The sequence below is a fragment of the Gadus macrocephalus genome, chromosome 8, assembly GCF_031168955.1.
Source record: "Gadus macrocephalus chromosome 8, ASM3116895v1".
Taxonomy (NCBI): domain Eukaryota; kingdom Metazoa; phylum Chordata; class Actinopteri; order Gadiformes; family Gadidae; genus Gadus; species Gadus macrocephalus.
In genome coordinates this window covers 13,254,141-13,275,191 of record NC_082389.1, presented here as the reverse complement: position 1 = coordinate 13,275,191, position 21,051 = coordinate 13,254,141, and the positions used below count along the sequence as shown (strand labels likewise).

General features: G+C 45.2%; 2 protein-coding genes across 4 annotated transcripts; both read right to left on the bottom strand.

Annotated features, from left to right (window-relative positions):
- Positions 1-927: 927 nt before the first annotated feature.
- Positions 928-7,092, bottom strand: LOC132463199 (myb-related protein A-like). Of its 3 annotated transcripts, none has more exons than XM_060059161.1 (14): positions 6,809-7,091; positions 6,303-6,396; positions 5,807-5,878; positions 5,226-5,321; positions 4,755-4,975; positions 4,405-4,642; positions 4,087-4,296; positions 3,845-4,012; positions 3,214-3,309; positions 2,726-2,895; positions 2,280-2,388; positions 1,977-2,063; positions 1,677-1,784; positions 928-1,500 (listed from the first exon to the last, which is right to left on the bottom strand). In XM_060059161.1, the coding sequence occupies exons 1-14, from the start codon at positions 6,838-6,840 to the stop codon at positions 1,366-1,368; spliced, it is 1,836 nt and encodes a 611-aa protein (XP_059915144.1). In that variant the 5' UTR covers positions 6,841-7,091; the 3' UTR covers positions 928-1,365. The 3 variants fall into 3 exon arrangements, with proteins under 3 accessions (XP_059915144.1, XP_059915145.1, XP_059915146.1); XM_060059162.1 differs by having other exon boundaries at positions 4,087-4,293; XM_060059163.1 differs by lacking the exon at positions 1,977-2,063 and having other exon boundaries at positions 6,809-7,092.
- A 606-nt stretch (positions 7,093-7,698) lies between these two features.
- Positions 7,699-15,882, bottom strand: vcpip1 (valosin containing protein (p97)/p47 complex interacting protein 1). The gene is made up of 3 exons (XM_060059159.1): positions 13,062-15,882; positions 11,677-11,763; positions 7,699-10,212 (listed from the first exon to the last, which is right to left on the bottom strand). Exons 1-3 carry the CDS (start codon positions 15,697-15,699, stop codon positions 9,431-9,433), a joined length of 3,507 nt encoding a protein of 1,168 aa, XP_059915142.1. The 5' UTR covers positions 15,700-15,882; the 3' UTR covers positions 7,699-9,430.
- Between the last annotated feature and the right edge of the window lie 5,169 nt (positions 15,883-21,051).

Below are 21,051 nucleotides of genomic sequence, written 5' to 3'. Positions count from 1 at the left end.
ACACCATACAGTATTGTATAATTTATGTAAATGATGATGAATCATTGACAAGTCATTTATTCCATATGACAAAATATTTGACCATGACATGTACAGTAGCAATATATACTTGAACAGTTAACTTATATTATAATTGTTTTTACGCAAAAAATAAACCCAAACTTTATGGCAACATGTTCAACATTCTATCAAAAATAAGATCTAAAATCCATTTAAAAAGTGTATTCACAAGCAAAGGCTTCATTGAGTTAAAGACTGTTGTTTGTTTTTCATTGTTAATGGTTAAAATCCTGTAAATGATTTGGAATAAAAAAGATCAAGACATTCGTTTCAAATGAGAACTAAATAACTATTAAAAGTTGTATATAGTGTATATATATATATATATATACATAAAATACTGTCACATACATACTGGGATCAAAGCCCTTTAGATGTTTTACTGACTTAAAGGTCTCCCTTTTGATAAGGATTTTATTCTCCATCTATTCATATGTCCAGAAACCAAGACAGACAGACCAAGGCATCGTCTTCTTCTCCCTTTAGGTCAAACTGTGCTACAAATGACTTTTGCACACCTGACATTCCATAAAAACACTGGAGATGAGGAAATTGGAAGTTAAAAATTCTGTATAGACGTAAAAACACTAAGAAGTGTCCAGGACCTAATCTAACATTGAATTCAGACTCAAAGTAGAAACGATTTTAAAAAACATTTGTCTAAAACCGACTGGAGACAGAACTAAACATGTCTCTAGTCGGAGACTGACATTGTGGCCATGTTGCTAACCCCACTCAATCTACATTACCGAAGATGAATGAATAACTATACCTGCATCATATTGTCCAGAATCCAATAAATGTTTCAGTTATTAACAGTTAAAATGTGCTTCAAAATGTCCTTGCAATCTGAGCTTGTGGTGTGGCACGACGTGAGGACTGCTGACTTTAATCAATACTGTTCAGGAGGTAGAGCTGGATGCAACACAGAAGAAATACAATGGTCTAGAGTCACTGCTGTCGATTTATGGTGGCCGTATGTAAGCTGGAGTCACTGTTGGTCTATGGTGAAGCAGTATTATGGGGTCACACTTCGTGTGTGTTATGCTCAGTCAAGCTCAACACCACCATCTCTTCTTCACCAGTCGGCCTACAAATGGGTCATTCTCTAAACTTCAGGCACCACGATGGCACTACCTTAGCTTCATGCCCTGGTTATCGTATATTTGAAAAACTAGGAACCTTGTGTAAGGATGGCCAGCTCCCAGAACACTGAAGCCCTTCATATATTCCTACCTCCAACAAGCTGAGTTGAGGTGCCTCTGGGGAATGTAGGGGCTGGGGAAATTGGGCAGTTCCAACCTGCTATGATTGTGCTGATCTTGATTGGATAGGTAGGTGATCTCCAGGGCTTTCATCTTCTGGGGAGCAGCCTAGCTCCTGACATCCCAGCAGAGAGCTGTTCAGGTGGGAACGACTGAGCAGGCTTTCTCCCTGGATCTAGAAAACAGATAGACACAAGGTTTTTATCAGACTGAACCAGCTAGTGAATGGAAGGCTATGTCTAGGCCCAGCTAGAGGTAGTTAGACTAATCTTGGTACAGCATAAAGGAAATCCCAGCAAGATGACACAATATAGGCTATCACACAGCTACCAGAACGAGAACTACGGCTACCTGAGTGCTTTGGAAATGTTCTTGGGCGCGGAATAGACCAGTTGGGCTGTCTTCACTCCAGGCCTCCAGAACCAAACTCTTCCTTTCGGACCTCCAGCAAGCAGGGATCTGAAACAGTGGGAGATGGCAAAGGTTTTAAAAGGCAGTGGCAAGAAAGTGGTCACTAGGCTGTTGAGAGTGTTTTTACAGCTGCCATCCTAATCAACGAAATGCAAGCATCCCATTGCATATTTCCACTGGTTCTAGATATTTTGTGTGTCACTTTGGTTAGTTACTTCCTGAGGTAGGATATCTTCTGACCTCAGAGTAAAGATGAGACAGGGAGCCTCCGTTGTGCATGAAGACACCAGTCTCAACTAGCAACGGTATGTTGATGTCCTCCACACACTACAGTACGAACACACACACACACACACACACACACACACACACACACACACACACACAACCTCACTCTCTTTATAAACTGCAGTGAGTTTAGGCTACATCCAATGTCTTGTTGACATTAAAGTCATGCACTAAAAGTGAATGGTGGGAAACATCACAGCTGGTGGGAAAATAGACCCTTTTAGTATAGGGGATAAATACTTTTTCGAGCAATACCTGAGGGCACTCAAGCGCCAGTGGGCCCTCCTGGCTGCTGTGGATGGACTTGAAGGGCGTTGGTGTTTGAGGAGTAGGCAGCAGAAGGTCCTTGATGTCCTTAGGAGTCCTAAAGCATTTCAAAACATAGCAGACTGGTTCACTTACGCAAATTATATTCATCAATACTGATCACCTCCACATAACCTTGCATACCCTTTTATTCAGACACTAAACACCAGATCCCACCGGGTAGACATTACGCTAAAATAAAAACCCTTTCATAAGATGAGGTCAGAACCATTGCAGATCTCAGCCCAGTAGGGATGGAGATTAAAAAACAATAACGATAGCATTTAATTCATTATAATGTTATTAATGAATATTCTCATCATATATTAATATTCTCATTAGTATATATAGCCAACAGGGGACCCAATGCCGCTAGCAAAGTAAATCAAACACACCTGGGCTCCAGGGAACAAGTAGTGAAATAGCACTTGGGGTTGTGTTTGGCGCTGCAGTGGATGGCTAGTTCTCCGTTGGGCTGAGGGCTGCTGGTAACACTGGGATGCTTCTTAGCACTAACTGGCGTGGAGGTCAGTGTTGAATCCTCACCTGGGCCCTTGTTTAGGAACTGGCAGGAGACAAACCATCTCAAATGCCACAGTAGCATACCATAGAACGAATATCCTCTTAGCTTGTCTAACTGAATCTGCTGATTAACATATAACTAGTATACTCTAAGCTTGTCTATCTTCATCTATTCTTCATCATAGAATTAGTATCCTCTTAGCTCTTCTAACCTAATCTACTGTTGAACACAGAACTAGTATCCTATAAGCTCGTCTATCTTCATCGACTCTTGAACATATAACTAATATCCTGTTAGCCCATCTAGCTTTATCTTGGTTAAGGACCAAGATGGCCACTTGAAGTGAGAGTCCATGCTGACCTCTGAAGGAGAGAATCCCAGGGTCCTGACAGGGGTGCTGCCATTGGAGCAGGAGCCGATAGGCTCCTGCTCTGCTTTGAGACACGTTTCTCCATCCTGGAAACCACAAGAATCACAGTTCAAAGGTCCTGTTCACCACAAACCAGGTGTGAGGCTGATGAGGTAGGACAAAAAGTAATTAAAAAAACTGGTTGAAAATTAAAAAAACAACAACATTTTTCTCAACCAAAGCAATAAGTGGAGTCGTTTGTTCTTCTTTTAGGGAGTATACTGTCCATGAAATGTAATACTGTCTCGGTAGCAGAATACACAGACTACATTCTACATCAGCGGCAGCCATCTTTGTTGTTGTTGAAATGCATCTACGGCGCTGCTATTTATCCAGCCTCAAATTATATGGATGTGATTGGTCGGTCTATCTCATACATACCTAAGTCAGACCTCATCTAGAGAGCAAAAATGAGCTTGCAAGATTCGTATAGGTTCATGGCTAGTAAACTGCTATCTATTTATCAATCGGACTACCTTTAGATTTTAGGACCAGTGTCGACGAACTATAAAGAGATGCTTGCATAATGATACAAGTTGAGGTGTGAGGGAGGTGTATGTGGAGGAGAAAGGGCAAAGAGACCGTGAACATTTCGGTGTTGTCAAGGTCCAGAGAGATCAGGTCCACAGTGCCCCTGCTGAGCTCTTTGAAGGAACTGGAGGGTGGAGATGACTGCTGTTCAAGTGTCAGGGGTGATGGGATCATTAGCTGTAGGCTATAGCTGGCCCAGTCCCCCCAGGCCATTGGGTCCTGTGGGGTCAGATTACATTTAGGATATGAACAGGGTCAGTTCAGAAACCAACACAGCATCACTCGCAAAGTACCTGAATGATCTGCATGGACTCCAACAGGCCTGGGCGAGGGTGCAGGGGTGTAGAGCTGCCCGGAGGTTGTTGGGTAAAGAGAAGCATACACTGTGGAGGAGGGGGTTGCTCACTGTCAATGACTGGTTCCTCCAGGGTGCTCAGATTAAAGCTGGTCATGGGCTGATCCTTGACCACACTGATGCTGTGGTTGCACAACACCTCCCCCTGCTGGTGAGGAGAATGGGCGGATGTGAAAAGATTAGTCTCATATATATAGGGGGTAATTGGAGCACGTTCCCAGGTAAGACTAATGCATTTCTAGTAGTTGGGGTTGACCTTAGTGGAAGTGCTGTAGCAGTGACATTGTCTGTCCCCAAGTCCACTATTGGACTTCAAGGAGCTGTGGGTGGAGATGATGGAGTAGGAGGTGTCAGAGGAGGCAACGGAGGAGGTGTCGGAAGAGTTTTCTGTGAAGGTGAGGGAGAAGGAGCGGTTGAAGGGCAGGAGGTAGCCCTCATTCTCCACTTTCCTCTTCAGGGTGGAGTTCCAGTGGTTCTTAATAGAATTGTCTGTCCTTGAAACAAAACATTTAGTTGTTAATGTCCACGCCCTCCTTTTTTGTTCCCTGTTCACATGCTATTAAAGACCTAGTTAGTACTCTATTCTGTCCCCTAATTTGAGCCTACCTGCCAGGCAGTAGTTTGGAGATATGTGCCCAGCGGTTCCCCATGATTTTGTGGGCCTGGAAAATCATGCGATCCTCTTCCAGGGTCCACAAGCTCTTCTTGACGGCCGGGTTGAGGTGGTTATGCCAGCGCTCTCTGCACTGCTTCCCAATGCGGCTGTGAAGGTGCTTGGCGATGACTGACCAGCGTTTAGGACCATACTTGTGCACCAGCTGGATAACCTGCATGCAGAGAATAGAGGTCAGTAGATTGGTCAGGTGGCTTAATACCCTAACAACCTCTGGGAGTTTTGGAGGAAAACGAAAACCAAACCTTTTATCGATTTGGACGTCTTACTTTATGTTGATCCATAACTGTACTTTATTAACTGATTGATCACAGCAACTAGTCACTAACATCACGATGCTCAATTGTTTTTCTACAGTTTCTCTGCTAGACAACATAAGGGTCAACAGGCCAGTCCCTCTTTACCCTCTCGTCTTCTTCCTTAGTCCAGGGGCCTTTCACCAGCTCTGGACTGAGGACATTCTGCCACCGCCGCTGACACTGAAGGTCTGACCTTTGACACTGAGAGGAAGCAGGAAGCGACTGAGTAAGCGTGTTAATCTGCTGTTGCTGTCGCAATGTGTGAGATTGAGCCCGACCCAGTAAGTAGGCGGGAGACTTTCAAAATGATAAAAACTCAATAACCGTTTTCTGTCCACATTAACTGGATGGTCTAGTGTGTGACGTGACCTAACGTAGATCGATTGGCTGGGTGGCGTGAGTGGGAGGGGTTTTGGGATGGTCCATAGTAATATTATGGTAAACAAAGAGAGGTAGATGCTGGCCAGCATTTTTGAAGTTGTAGAATATATCAGTAATAGGATGTGATTTTATTGATCACATTTTTTTTTATAAGCATAAGCTAAGAGCTAGTTGAAATGTCACCCATTTCGACTTTAATATCTAACCTGTAACCTAGAGCTCGAACTCTAGAGAATATAGAATATTCTTTATATAGAAAAGTCCTGTATACTGTTGACCACAATGCCATCCTTTCAAATACTTACCTTGAAATGATAAGATATCAAAGACCAGTTGTTGGAGCCATGCTCCTCCACCAGCATCTGCAGCTTTTCATCCTCAAGTCACCAAAGAGGAACAAAAGTCAAGTTAGGCAACTGTTTCCATACCTCGGGGTCGGGTCCCAACTGAAGTTCGTCTGATATGCTTATTGGGTCCTGGGAGATCGCTGACTTATAAGATAAAGAATATGATGATGTAATCGTTATTAAAAGAAGTGAAAGGTCTCCTGTATATACAGAAACAAACTGCCTAATGATTATGAATAAGGATTAATGGATCACAAATCACTTATTGTATATTGTAACGTGATGCACATATGTCCACTGGGACAAAGATTGGGTTAAAAGAGTATGGGTCGCAAAGATATTCCAGACCTAAAAATGGGGTCATGATCAAAAGCGGTTGTTGTTACCAACAGTAGAACTGATGAAAATCCCAACCATGTATCTGAAATAAAACTCTTACAGCTGTTCACATTACCTCGTCTTTAGACCATTTGGTCCTTGGTAAAATCTTGCTGGAGTTGCTCCCCTCCAAACCATCAGATCTCAAACTAGCAGAACGCTCCCTCACGCTTACAAAAAAAGGTTGACAGTTATCTAGTGGTTAATTACCTTACACACGTACATACGGGTCAATCTTAAACTTTCAATCATTAAGCATATAGTGTTAATCACTCGATAATGTTGAGGTTTATTCTTAATTTCTACTCGTTGTATTTGTATTTAAATTAATAAAGTAATATTAGCTAACCTAGTAATTTTAGCTAACCTTAAGTAAATGCCGTCTAAATGCTAACTATTGTGGATTCAAGTCAGAGGCAGACAGATAGGTCAAAGATGATTAAATGAAATAGCCTCTGAAACTTTAATTCGTGTTTCGACCATCAGATTTAATCAAAATTTCAACTTATCTTTTATGTTTTCATACGATTGATTGCTACTGGTAGCGTCTTTCTAAAACGGGCTAGATGTAACGTTACCTACCAAGATCTGCGAGGTTTGCAGGAGTAACTCATCTTCTGCCGAAAGTCTGTTAACTAGCTAGTAACTTTGCTGTTAACTAGCAGGCGTTACTTATTTAGGGAAGGAAAAAATATATAGTTCATATACCTACACGTTTATATAATATACCATACAAGAAAACATTTATCTCTAACTTTACCGTAGTAGCGTAACTTCTGTTTGACCAAGCCTACTTATTTAATGCGTTGTTAGCTCCATTAACAGGAACCGACAAATAGTGTTAACTAATAAATACAAAAAAAAAAGTATTTCGCTTATATGAATATCGGTAATTTACCTTAAAAAACGGTGTCGAAACGTAATAACCCATTTTCTGCCATTAACGGCTGTTTAGTCGATAAAATATTTGATAACGGTTGATAGGGAACGCTCGAGACAACCGGCCCCTCGAGCTCTATCCAGGGCAAGAGCTGATGTCTCCAGGTTTCCAATGATTGGCCAGCTGTAGTTGGTAACAAAAATATTATTAAATAAAACAATAAAATAAAACATGTGCTTTGCAAAATATTGTCATTAAACAATTTCAACCAAGCTGTGGAACAATTTATTGAATAATATAATATTATTAATAAATAATTAGCTAATTATCTAGAATTGCAAAATTGATTGCAGTTTGAAGATAGAGATGTCGCAAGAAAACCGAATTTCGTGGCAGTCTGGAAAAATCTATTGACGTATCCAACTGGAACAATTTGTTTTTGTGTTCATTAAACAACATATAAGCTTTTAGGTTCAGGCCTATTTGAAAAGGTATGTTTTCTCACTGTAGCCTACATATAACCTTCTGTACTCATATTCCCAGCAGGTATACAGACTAGTTACACATTAGTGACCACAATATACCAAGCAGGTGAAGGAAGGCCTTTTATTGTTCGATTAATAATTTATCAGACATGCAAACAGCAATGTTAAAGCATTGGGATATTGGATGTTTTAGTAGCAAACAAAAGGAGGAGCTGGAGTGTTTCTGTACATGTCGAAATATACTACAATATGGACTCCTATGAGACAGTGAGATACTTAATTACAATGTTGTTTGTCAGCACAGTAGCCCAAGGGGAACAATAATTAGTGTTGGTGGTATAGATTCCTCTTGTCTCCTGATGTATTTGTTTAACAAGTTGGCTCTTAACTGAGGGACACTAAAATAGTTTTGGATAGAATAGTTCTTCCAAAACAAAATCAAGCTTATAAAAGGGAGTAAATGGCCGCCGTCTGTGACAGGTAGGAACAACCTCTTCTCGACTGGAGCAGGGGACACCCGCCACTAATACGCAGCTAAAGGTATCCAGTGGCAAATTCATTTTTAAGGCCATACAATGTATGGTGGTGCTTATTTTGACAATACTGGGTCTTTTTAAGTGCACGGTGAAGGTTAGAATAACTATTTGGCAGCAAAAAAAAGAGAAAATGAAAAACCTGGCTGGACTTCCAACACATTAGTTAAGATTTGACTGAACCTTCCTCCATTCCTTTGTGTTTTCAGCAAACCAAATACTGGACGAATATAGATCTACTGCAGCCACCATCAATGACCAGTCTACACAGACACCGTTGTAAGATGCAGGTGAAAAATATTATTTGTTATAATAGTTTTATTTTGTTATTTTAAGAAGGTAGCGAGAGTTTATATGTTGAACTGTTGTTTCACAGATATTCAGACCGAGGTCATTTGATCTCTCATGTAGAGCAGTCCATGCGGAGACATTCTTCCTTCTTCGTGAGGGAAGGAGGGGCAGGGGTTGGTGTTATAGATTTTGAAAGCGCAGTGGAGCGTTTGCATAGGAGGAGGAAAATAAACAATGAAATGCCCAATCAAGGTTTTCCAATTGTAACTTGTAATTTTCATTCTTTGGCCATATCTCATTGTAGGTTGTAGACGAAATTTTACACAACACAAAACTTTAACCAAAGAGCCATTTTATGGCACAAATAATAATAACCATAATTATTATAATAATAATAACTTGGGGAAGTTAAACTCAAACATCCCTGGTTTATAACTACACGGTTGAACAGCATTAGCATTATCATGTATTGCATTTTTAGCAACATTTAGAATTACATTTGCCAAACCAATCGAATATCAGAGGGAAATATTGGTACTATTGTTAGACTGTAATGGTAATCGGGACGAGGATTGTAGGGCAACCTTTTGATAGAAAGGAAACGAGAGAAAATTAAAGGTCAGGCGATAAAACCCCTGACCCCTGGTGCCTGACGTTGGCCCCCCCTCTGAAAGCGAGGAGGCTAATGGGCCCTCAAGGACCCCCATGGGGGAGATCCAGTCTGAACTGACGCCAGCTCCAACTCAACCTTATACTTAAAGACTAAAAAAAGATTCCTCTATCTACAGGAATGCAGTCCCCGCTCCGGCCGATCCGGAGCGCGTTGGGCCGGCCTGGGGGGGGTCAGTGCGTGTTTCTGTTCAGCGATAAGATGAGACAGTCTACGGGGAGTTTCGGAACAGGCAACCCGCTCTAGTCATGCAGTAAAGACGAGAGGAAGAACACAACGTGGACCCGGGGGGCTGGCCGGCGAGACCCAGGGCGCCGGCCGGCCAGGCACAGGGGCGTCCCCAGATCAGGAGTGATCCATGGGCTCTGCGTCTTGGTTATCCTGGGCGCCCCCCGACGTCCCTCCGTCCGGTTGGTCGGGCGGCGTGCCGCTCTGGGGCCCCCCGCCCGACACGTCCATCGTCGCCGACGGCTCGGGGTCGCTCCCTGGCCCCCCCGCCCGGGCCCCACCTGTCCGCTCACCTGGCCCCGCGGCGGGCGTGGCGGCCAGGCTCTGCTGCTCCTTGAGGTGGCGCTCCATGGAGGCCTGGATGGAGGACACCATCTCCTGCAGCTTCCTCCGCTGCTGCTCCATGGCGCCGGGCTCTAGCGGCCCGCCCTCCCGCATGGTGACAAAGCCCGGCGCCATGCGCACCAGCTCCTTGCCCGCGTCCTCGCTGATGTCCGACAGCGCGGGGGGGTCTCGGGACACGCTAGCGCTCAGGTCCACGCCGCTGCTGTGCTGCCGCGTGATTGGCCGCTGCGGCGGGGAGGCGTCCTCCACGCTGCCCAGGGAGTGGCCCTTCCCCTGGAAGGCGGCGACGGTCTGCTCCTTCCTGCGGACCACGCCGCCGCTGCCCAGCCGGAGCAAGCCGTGGGAGGGGCTCCCCTCGCGGCTGCCCCCCCCCCGGGGGGACCCCTCGGACCGCAGCTGCAGAAGGGCCTCCTTGGCCAGCTCCTCCACGTCCGGGCCCACGGCAAAGTGGCCCGCCGCGTCCACGCACAGCTCCAGCCGGTCCTCGGCCGCGTTGTACACAAACGTCTTCCCCGCCAGGTGAGGTAGGGTGCAGTGCTTCCCGTCCATCAGGCCTGGCAACACAGGAGGAACCAGTTCATCGACTACTGCGTCGGATCATTGGCTGATTACAAAATGCATACATATATTATTCTATATTATACACCAGTATATTCTTTAATAGCAGATGCTTTTATCTAAGGTGACTTAGCATATTTTACATTAAGGAGCAGGTAAGGCTTAGTCATCTTGCCCAAAGAGGCCTACATAAATAAATGAAGAATACTATAATGGCTAACGTCCGCTACAGTCCACTGGGTAGGCTGGTAGACTGATCTATCCAGCACACATCTAGGTGGACACTAGGGCTGTAACGATACGCGTATCAAACCGAAAATCGCGATACTCAAAGCCACGAACCTGTCTCGCGGTGTGAGAAGGCAGAAGCGGTTGAAATTTGCTAATAATTTGTCTAAATAATAGTCTGCTGACAGCGCCCCCTCCTATCGATGCCGTAAATATGTGACGAGGAGATGCCCTCTCTGTGATAACAGCTCTCCGTGGCTACGGAGGATTGCATTTCTCCACAGCCGTCGAAGTCCTCATATGCGATATGAACGACATTTATCCAGAGTGGGCCAAGCGCGAAAAAAATTGCCTGTGTGATCCTGTCTCTATTGTTTTGTGTGATTTGACTGGCAGTTTGTCTGCTTATAGGTCGGAATGAAGCAGCCACCGATTATTGACAGGATGGGTACTTTATTCTACCGGACTCGTTCGCTTCTTCACTAGACACACGCGCTACCGCTCGCTCTCCTCGCTCGTCCACTCACTCGCTGACGTCACTCACACACGCATACGCACACTGCCATTCTACCGCACACACATATGCTATCGTAACACTATGCCTCGTTATTGCGACGTTCATGTTTTTCCTCATCTATTGAAAGTTAGGCTATTAAACATGTTGCATTCTATACGGCCTGATTATGTCATTATTTAAGCTACATAGCCTAATAAGAAGCGCTAATAAGGATATTTGAATAAACCAACCAAACAGTTAAAGGGGCCCTATTATGCCTACCAGCAAAAAGCTTCCTCCAACTGCAATCTTTGGTTATTTCTTTATTAATTTAGCTATACTTTAATAGTATTCTTTCGGTTCAAATCTGTTCAGTGTTCCAAATTATTTGTTATTAAATGTTACATTAAGATAATTGGTATTTAAGTGTTGTTTAAATAAAATGCTTTTTAAATTTAAAAGAATCGTGGGATGTATCGAACCGTGGGTCAAAAATCGTGATACAAACCGAATCGTGAATTTGTGTATCGTTACAGCCCTAGTGGACACGCCCACTTGTGATGTCATAAGGGGCCGATTTCCAAAACAGCTTGTAACTGCTAATCACACCACACCTGGTGGCATGTCACTGGACCTTTAAGGTCCATAATAACTAATAATCTTTTCTTAGTAAACTGATACAAAGGCCCCGTATTAGCCAACTGTATTTCTGCAGGATGAACAGGACTCATCTTACCCATATCCTTCCGGACGATGTTATAGAAAACTCCACCATGCTGGAAGAGGTGAGGGAGCTTCCTGGCGTATGACCACACGTCTTCACCTTGAAACAAACCACATAAAACTGATCACACACTGTCTCCAATGGTTTCTCTAATGTACCGATTGTAATCTTCCATCCTTCTTTCAATAATTGTCATCACAAATGAAATAAAAACATTCAGGAAGCTTGCTTAACCAGATCAAAACATTTGTTAAATAACTAAAATCAAAGTTTGTACTAGAATGGGATTAATATATTTCCATACAGGCCTCCGGTTGGACTTGGTTAGTCATTATGTAAATGCTCAACGGCTGTTGGTAAAAACAAGCTAGCACCTGCATAATTAGACATACATTTACAGATTATTGGAATTTCTCACTCAAAAAACGGGATTCCATAAAAGGAGTACACTAAGACTCCAGAAGGCTGGAGTCTGAAAGATTCTGGAGACGGTTGCACCCTTTCCGTCAGACTCACTGGGTTACCTCACACTGCGTGCTGCTCGCACAGTTTACCTCACCACCCGCCATGTCCCAGTCCGGCAGACACTTCCCCCATCCCGCTAGCGAGGGAAGAACCTCAGAACCTTCCTGCTAGCCCCTCGCTCCCATAGTCACCTGAGAGTTTGACACAAGCTACAGTGACACTATTCAGAAGTTACTTTATCAAGCAGAGAACAGCTAGGCTGTTTATCATCAAAGCTCTCTTCAGTGCCTAGAAAAGCCCAGCGGCAAATGCTTTTGGTGCCGGCTGCCCCAACTAACCAGCCAGTTAAAGAACAGAAGGCACATATACTGGTGTGCTGAACAGGTTGTGATTGGTCAGCTGTTGACCCCCTGTCTGACCAATCACCTGCTTCTGCAAGCCTTGAACTCTGTGTCCATTCATGTGTCATATTGATTCCCAGTGATAAGGAGAAAGGGGAAGGTTGACCCAGATAACAATGGCAATTTTGATATGAAGGATACGGTCATTAGTACATGAATAAAGATAAATAATTTCTATACTGACATGAAAATGTTCTTGGCCAGTGATTCTCAACTGGTGGGTCGCCACTCATTTTGAGTGGGTCGCAGACTCGCAGAGCATATGTAAAACTGTGTGCTCTGGAAAGAAGCCAATTAATTAACTCATATTTTAACGTTAACTCATGTTTCAATGGCTTACTCGCTCATCAGGAGTTCATTGTTGAGTACTGCAATATTGATACCTTTTATATTTATGGGTGACTCACATGTGAGGCTTGACCAGTTGAGAAACCACTGTTCAAGGCTACAAAGAAATTCAGCAGGAAAGCTGAAACTAATATTTCACAGACCACATAAAAGGTGTCCATCATCCATACAGAGAAGTCTTACCCATCAGGGTTGCCAGGAGACAGAGGGAGGACATCTCGAGGTCGATGTTGTCCTGGAGCTCCCCGTCGTTCATCCTGCCGCTCGCCGCAGCGTCGCTCTTCACGGCGTGGACGCTGGAATGAGAGCCGGAGAACCGGGAGACGGGCCCCTGCTTCTGCTCGGGGGCCCTTAGTATCTCCACTACCACCCGGTCCCCGTGCTGCAGGGCCACGGCCTGGGTCTCCTCGCCGCTCTTCGGAGGGGTGAGCTCTTTGGGCGGGAAGCCGTGGCGGATGCACTGCTGCGACGTGGGCAGGGAGAACTCCTTGGCGATGCTTCTCTGCAGCTCGTGGAAGGTGGTGTGTGCCTGCAGCGTGAGCATGGCCTGCCGGCCGTCGCTGGTGGTCACGCGGATCTTCTTTTCCTTAATAGAGGCGGGAGAGGAGGTGGCTTTGGTGGGCGTGGCTGGCGCGGAGGACGAGGAGATCGCCGGCGTCGCGGCGGGGGATGACGGACGCCCGTGGTTCTGCTCTTGCTTCAGCCGGTCGGTCCTCCTCTTCTGATGGCTGGAGGCGTTCTCGCTGATGCTCTGCTGGAGGGCGCGCTCCGCCCGGCTCATGGTCAGCTCCTCCTTGTGTATCGTCTTGGCCTTCTGGCCCGTCAGGATGATCTTGGTCGGGGGCTGGGTGTCCATGGGCTGCTGGCCCTCCGCCACCTCGTCCAGCCTCCGGTCGTGAGCCCCGTCGATGGACACGGGGTTGTACTCATCGGGGTTCTTCTTGGCTGTGTGGTGCAGGATGGTGTTCACCACTTTCTGCACCAGGAGCTCGCTGCCGAACTCCCCCGGGAAGTGCTTGGTGACCAGCTTCATGGCCACGTCGTAAACGTTACTGTTCAGCGCCACGTCCATCTCGTACTGGAACCAGTGGACGGTCTCTCGGACCACGCAGCCCCCCCACTCCAGGGTGATGGGGAAGGCCTCGGGGAGGCAGTCGTACTCCTTCCCCTCCCAGAAGTGCTTGAAGCCACAGCCACACTTCCCCCCCTGGGAGCGGGTGTTGGTCCGGTCCCCGTCCAGGTACACCACGGAGCCGTCGCCGTGGATGCGGCGCACCGAGGTTCCGTGGCACCAGTTGCAGGTGCCCAGGGAGCTCAGCTTGTAGTCCGGCACCAGGAGGTCCCGCTGCGGCTCGTAGGAGCACACCACGTTGTTGAGCGGGAAGCTGTAGTTCTTGTCGGGTCGGAGCTGCCCGTGGGTGGCTTTGGCCAGGTTGTAGAGCTTCCCTCCGGGGGCCAGCCATTCGCCCGGCACGTGGAGCTCAGAGAGGGCGCCGCAGATCAGGCAGCGGTGGAGACGGTTCTCCTGGACCGATCGCTTGGCCGCTTCCGTCACCTCCTCCGGCTGCACGCCGATGACCCCGGTGCGCCGGTAGATGTACTGGTGCACGTCGGCTACCAAGGAGGGATGGATGCCGTGCTTCTCCATGAAGACCTCCTCCATGGCGTTGACCAGCCTCATCAGGTACTTGTCCTGCAGGCTGCGGTCGCCTCCGATCACACAGCTGCCGTCTGCCTCCAGTTGGATGTAGGTCCGGATCAGGTCCTGGGGGACGCCCCAGGCCTTGGGGAGGAGCCGGGCTGGGAGCTTGGGGAGCACCGTGTCTTTAATGCCCACCAGGGGGAGGTAGTGGTTCCGGCCCGAGCTGCTCCAGGCGATGCAGATCGGCTTGTTGTGCTTCCCGTCCTTGCCCTTGCACTGCTCCTCCGGTACCAGGCCTGGGAGGAACGTGGCGGAGTAGTCCCCCGAGCTCCTCATCCCGCTCAGGGAGTCCAGCAGGACGATGGGCCGGTGCAGGACATTGGCCAGGCCGAATATGTGGATGTTCCTCAGGCCCAGAGGAACGCCCTCGGGCGGAATAAACAGAGGGTCGCACTCATTGATGATGTCCTCCCATTCAGCCGCATCGATAAAGTCCTGGAAGAGGGCCTTGTAGCGGCCCAGGTTCTGTTTGAAGTTCTGCTTGAGGTTCTCACGCAGGGCGTGCCAGAACAGTTCCCTGCCCACCAGGGCCCTGGACACGGCGTGGACCAGGCAGTGTCCGTCTCCGTCCACGTGCACAGGGATGAGACATTCTCTGTTACCGTTGGCTTTCTTGACCTCCTCCAATGTGTCATGGAGATATAGTACACTACCTGATCGGTCCTTGCCATACCCAACAGTTGACACATGTTCTGGTTCGATGAGAAAAGCTCTGTCCCCGAGGAGTGAACAGTCAAACATGTCACCTTGACTCATGTCTTTGAGGAGCTTGGCTTTGCCGGTTTGTTTATCCATACCATATCTGGTCAAGACGGGGGAGAGAAGCTTGCAGTGATAATTGGACAGCCCCATTACTTTCACCAACTCCGTGCCTTTCTTCGGGGCCCCAGTCACGCCGAGCAAGGCGTTTCTGAGAAGATTGTGTAGAACCACATCTGGATCGGTTACCTCTTCGACATTTAAGAGGCTCTTCTGCTCGTGGCGCTGGCCACATTCTGTGCATTCAATACTAATCGAACCATAAGCAGGGAAGAATAGCCTCGCCTGGCATTTGGGGTCTGGACAGGTACCAGATAAAATCCGTCTGTCCTTCTTCTTTGAGCTTTGTAGCAGCGACATTTCGGATGATTAAGATAAGCTGTATAACGAGCTTATTAAAGCATGATATTCATCCCACGAAGTACTGTCAAATGCAATCTGAGTCACGTAAAGCTAGTTGTTTGCTAAAACAACACAGGAACAACACGGAAGCGGTTGGTCTTTTCCTCTGTTGACTGTCTGTTGCACAACGTAACCATACGTAATGACGTTGTTCGGTGGTACATGTAGTCCTACTATTGCGATCTATATGGATTAATATCAGTAAAACACATTTAGAAGTAAAATACTTGCAAAATAAATTCTTAAATAATTAGCTTTTTAATAAAAAAGGAAGTATTTATCAATATTGTATTGTATGGTTTTAGAAATAAGGGCCATTTGGTCTTTTTAACTACGAATCCCAGAAGGCAACGCGGTATGACAATGTTTGAGGAAGTTTAGTAGTGACACATTTTTTTATTCTCATTATTGACAATTTGCCCTGTATTCTAAATCAGAAAAAAGTTTTACGCATGTAATATTTTCTGGTATGCAGCTGTTCTTATTGTAATTGTGTGATCTGTGTAGTTTAGAGAACTGCAAAATGAACAGCCATACCGGTTAATGCATGTTTTCATATTTCAACCAATCCGCTTTAGTTGTTGTGTGACGAAGGAATTCTAAGTTTTTATTGATTGTTTTAATAAGAGCTCGTATTAAAGACGAGCACTTATGAATAGTTACAGCCGGCCTACATTTTAACCGCAAAAGACCAACCGCTAGGCCTACTAATATTGATGGTGCTGCTATCAATAAGATAAGGAAAACGCTCTTCATGTGGATGAAAACGGCTGTATTTATATTCTTATTTAAATCCACTTTACCCAGATTCAAAATGCGTAGGCTTACATTGAAATGGAAGCATATATGACACTATTCAATACTTTCAAATCGATTTCGATAGTCAGATCATTATTACGGACTAAGCTGTTTGATTAGCAAAATGGGAAAACATACCCCACTACGTTTCAAAACAAAAGGCAAACACATTGATTAGATAACAAAAATAAAATGTCAAAACACATTTGTTGACCAACACATGTGTTAGGCTCTGGGCAATGACGATATGCTCTCTGTCCGCCATGCGGCGCCAGGCCTCTACCGACAGGCAGGCGATCATATTGCCTCTGCTTGGGACACACACACACTCTCACACACACACACACACACACACACACACACACACACACACACACACACACACACACACACACACACACACACACACACACACACACACACACACACACACACACACACACACACACACACACACACACACACACACACACATTATAAGATTAGTTTCATTCCATAAGGTTGGTGCATTTGCTGATGATAACACAACTCCACTTTAACAGACAGGTCAGGATAGAACACCAGTTAGCTAAAATAAAAGCACAAAAATATGATTAAAAAATGCTTACTTTACTGTAAATTAAAATTAATAATATTAATTCTAACTGAGTTTGGTTAAAAAGTGTAAAAAGTATTTTATTGTAATTTCACCTATCATTGGAAATGTCAGATGACACACTATATGAAAGTCTAACCACTGTGAGGCTATTGACCTCGGAACAGTATTAGCCTACTGTAATAATGTAATAATAACACATGATTTTATTTGTATAGACCTTACACAGCATTTGATTGTCTGTGAGAATCGCATACTGCTTAAAAGTGCATGAAAACAATCAATTAGACAGACTAGGATAACCTAGATGACCAATTTAGAAGCGTCTCTGAAAAAAAGTGTTTTGGAAGATGCAGAGGAGTGCCCTTGGCTGGTATATCAAAAGACACTTCAGAGCCATGGGCACGTCAAACAATCATGGAATCTCATATGCTGCACACCTTTATATTCAATAAAGATGAAAATAAAAATACAAATACCATGATAGCTGGTATTTTGTTTTTATTTGGTTATTTATTTTCCCGATAAATTAAATGAAACATTCTTGCTGGGTTGAGTCTTGCTGAAAAAAGGCGCCTGTTCATAAAAATACTAATAATACTTAGGGCCCTATTTTAACGGTCTGAAACGCAAGTAAGAAGCGCCAAGCGCTTCTTACTTGCGTTTCGTGCTTCTAACTTTAGCTTTATGGGCGGTCATATGGCGATGTTGCTATTTTACCGGCACATAAATTACTCTTGCGCCCGACGCAAATCTAAAAAGGGTTTGTCTGAAGTAGCCTAATTACCCGTAGGTGTGGTTTGGGCGTAACTTGCAATAAACCAATGAGAGTGCCATCTCCCATCCTCTTTAGGAGCCATGAGCGCATTTGAATCTGACGAGTTGATATTTTGACAGCGCGTTGGCAGTCTCCGACGAGACAGATGCTTGACCACATGAATTTCAAACTTCAAATGGCTCAGTTTTTGCCCAAATAATATGGCCTAATTCCCACATGGAATAACGTTTTCTTCCACAACTTCAGAAACACAGACTCCTCAAATGAATCTTTGAACACACATATGATATGGGGTAACTGTGGTTCTACATTAACAAACATAGTTTCTTACCAGTATTGAATGCATTATCGTCTTGCGTTCCTAATATGCATGTGTCCCCCCGTTAATATACATTGCCATGGACTGTATTATGCGTTATGTGTTTAGTTTGCGTGTGTTTAAACAGATGGACGCACACGCGCACGCCCGCTTTCATTAATTATTTTGCACATACACACACGCGCGCCCGCATTCATTCATTCTTTTTAACACTCACTCACGGTAAAACAATGTTTTCTCACGATCAAATACTCATCATCCTGAAAGTTATGGGCTTGTACACGACGTCTGTGTCAAGAAAAGATGTGTTTGCTGTACAGTGTTTTCAGATGCATTTTATTAAAAGTACAACTTATTACTGCTGTTTCGGCTGTTCTTTCCCAAATAATTTCCCAAGAATGTGTGGCTAGGTAGATGAGAGAAGCAAAAGTGCATGAGCGAGGTGCAAAGGCAACATTATGCATGCGCCCTTAAAATAGCATCTGAACAACGCGCCACTGACTTTAAACCAGGTATTTCCTAGTTTGTGGCGCAATTGTTTTCTGAAACTGCAAAGTAGCACCAGGGAACGTTTGCGCCAGAACACGCCTCCTCCTTTCGCCGAACCGCCCCTTGGGGCGCAAGATCATTCCCTAATTTACAGGAGCGTGGCGATGGAGGGAAAAGAACGCTCTGCGCCAGTTGCAAACTAGCAACGACTCATGCGTCAGTGTAGACAGTCAATTGCGCCGGATGCAAGATAGGGCCCTTAGGGTTAATACAAAGAATAATTATAACAAAATAATAGAATTATCAAAATTAACTATAACTATAATAAGGTCATATTATTAACTATAATTATCATTATTATTATTAATGTTATTATATTGTTTGAGGCAGCAGAGGAGACGGCAATGCCGCTGTTTTGATTGACAGCTCCTCATCAGTGCTGGTGAACAGGATGTGGTGCTCTGAAATGTTTGTGGTCTGTAGCCGGTGGAGGCGGAGCTGATGGAGGAAACAGATGCAGGTCTGCACTAATACAGAGAACCTGAGCTCATCTGATTTCCCAGAATCATCTCAGACCAACACCTACACAACAGCAACACACACACACACACACACACACACACACACACACACACACACACACACACACACACACACACACACACACACACACACACACACACACACACACACACACATTACACACAAGCACACACCAGCAACATCTCCACTGCTGCTGGGGAGGGTTATCAGAATCTGAATAGACTTTATTGCAAGTCTGTTGAACGTGAGCAAGGAATGTGGTGTTGGTGCATCACAATAGTAATAAACATGAACATAAATATCAAATAGAAAGAAAGACAGAAAGTAAAACTCATGTACTATAGGTCAAGAAACATCAATATAAGATAGAAACATTTACCATGAGATCCTAATTAAAGTGCTGTGCGGTGCAATTCGCAAGAAATATATTCCAGAGAACTGTGTGTTAATGTTACACATTAAGGCCGGCGCTGAGACTTAACCCTATGCTGGTGTGTATAGTGTCTATGAGGTCGGGGGTACGAGTCCTTGTCGGGGGTCCCGTGCCATGTTGAGAAGGCCAGCAGCAGAAGGAAGAAACTGTTCTTGTGGCGTGAGGTTTCGGTGCTGCTCGGCCGCAGCCAGAGGGGTGCGACCGGGTCAGGGGCTCAGCCAAAATCTCTCCTGCTCCCCTCAGCCACTCCCCTTCTCTACGGAGCGATCCCTTGGCAGTGGCACCAGCGCAGCAGAGGGTGATGGAGTAGGTGAGGACGGACCCAATGAATGAGATGCAGAAGGGCACCATCCTTGATGTTCAGCTCCCACTTCGAGTCCTTGGAAATAATGGGAACCAGGCAGCGTAGGGACTCCACAGTGTTGCCTCAGGAGTCACACAGGGTGATGGTGAGTGGGGCTGCGTTCTTCCTGGGGTCCACAACCATCCCCACTGTCTTTACAGCATTGTGCTCCGAGCTGTTCAGTCCGCAGTGGAACAATGCAGCCTTGAGGAGAGCCGGTGCTGATGGTCCGGGATTGAGAGACTTGTTTTCCCAGCTTCCCGTGCAGCCTCTCATCAGGTTGGGAGTCTGTGATCCTCCTGCAGGAAGAGGCCCTCTCAGCCCCCCCCCCCCCGTGGAGCTCCTCTATCATCTAGGGGATTGATGAGAACAGCAAGGTTTATGATGCAGGTCGTTCTGAAGGACTTTATTGTAGTTCTAATTCTGGATGGGTTTATTGTAGTTCTGTATATTTTTATTGTAGTTCGGGAGGAGCAGCATATTGGTATTCTGAATAAGATTATTTTTGTTCTGAGGAGCACCTCATTGACTTTTTTTGTGGTTGTGGAGGACTTATTTGTAGTTTGGGTTTGCTGTGGTTAACTGTAGTCTATTTATGTTATTTATGGTAATTAAAAGAGAATCGAAACACGATAAAGTAAGTGTTTCTTTATTATTAACACCAGTGTGATTCAGAAGAAGGCTGCTCATCATACTTATGCAACCGACCTGTCACAGTTTGAACGGTGCTCTTTGTGTCGTTTTTTATTTCTGCAGATGTCCCTGTTAGACTTTTCTTTCCCCTGATTATCGTTGATTTGATAATTGTTTCCTCAAGTGCATTTAAGCCATCAGTTTGTTGTTTGACCTGTCTAGGAAGTGGCTTGATAAAGATAATTTTTAACTTCTGCCATAGTCATTTTGTTTGGTATCATGTGTATGATTTATTATGAATCATATTAAATACATGGATTTAACAAATAAAACTCTTTAAATGATTTATTTTTTCAATTTACGTAAGATAAGACTTCAT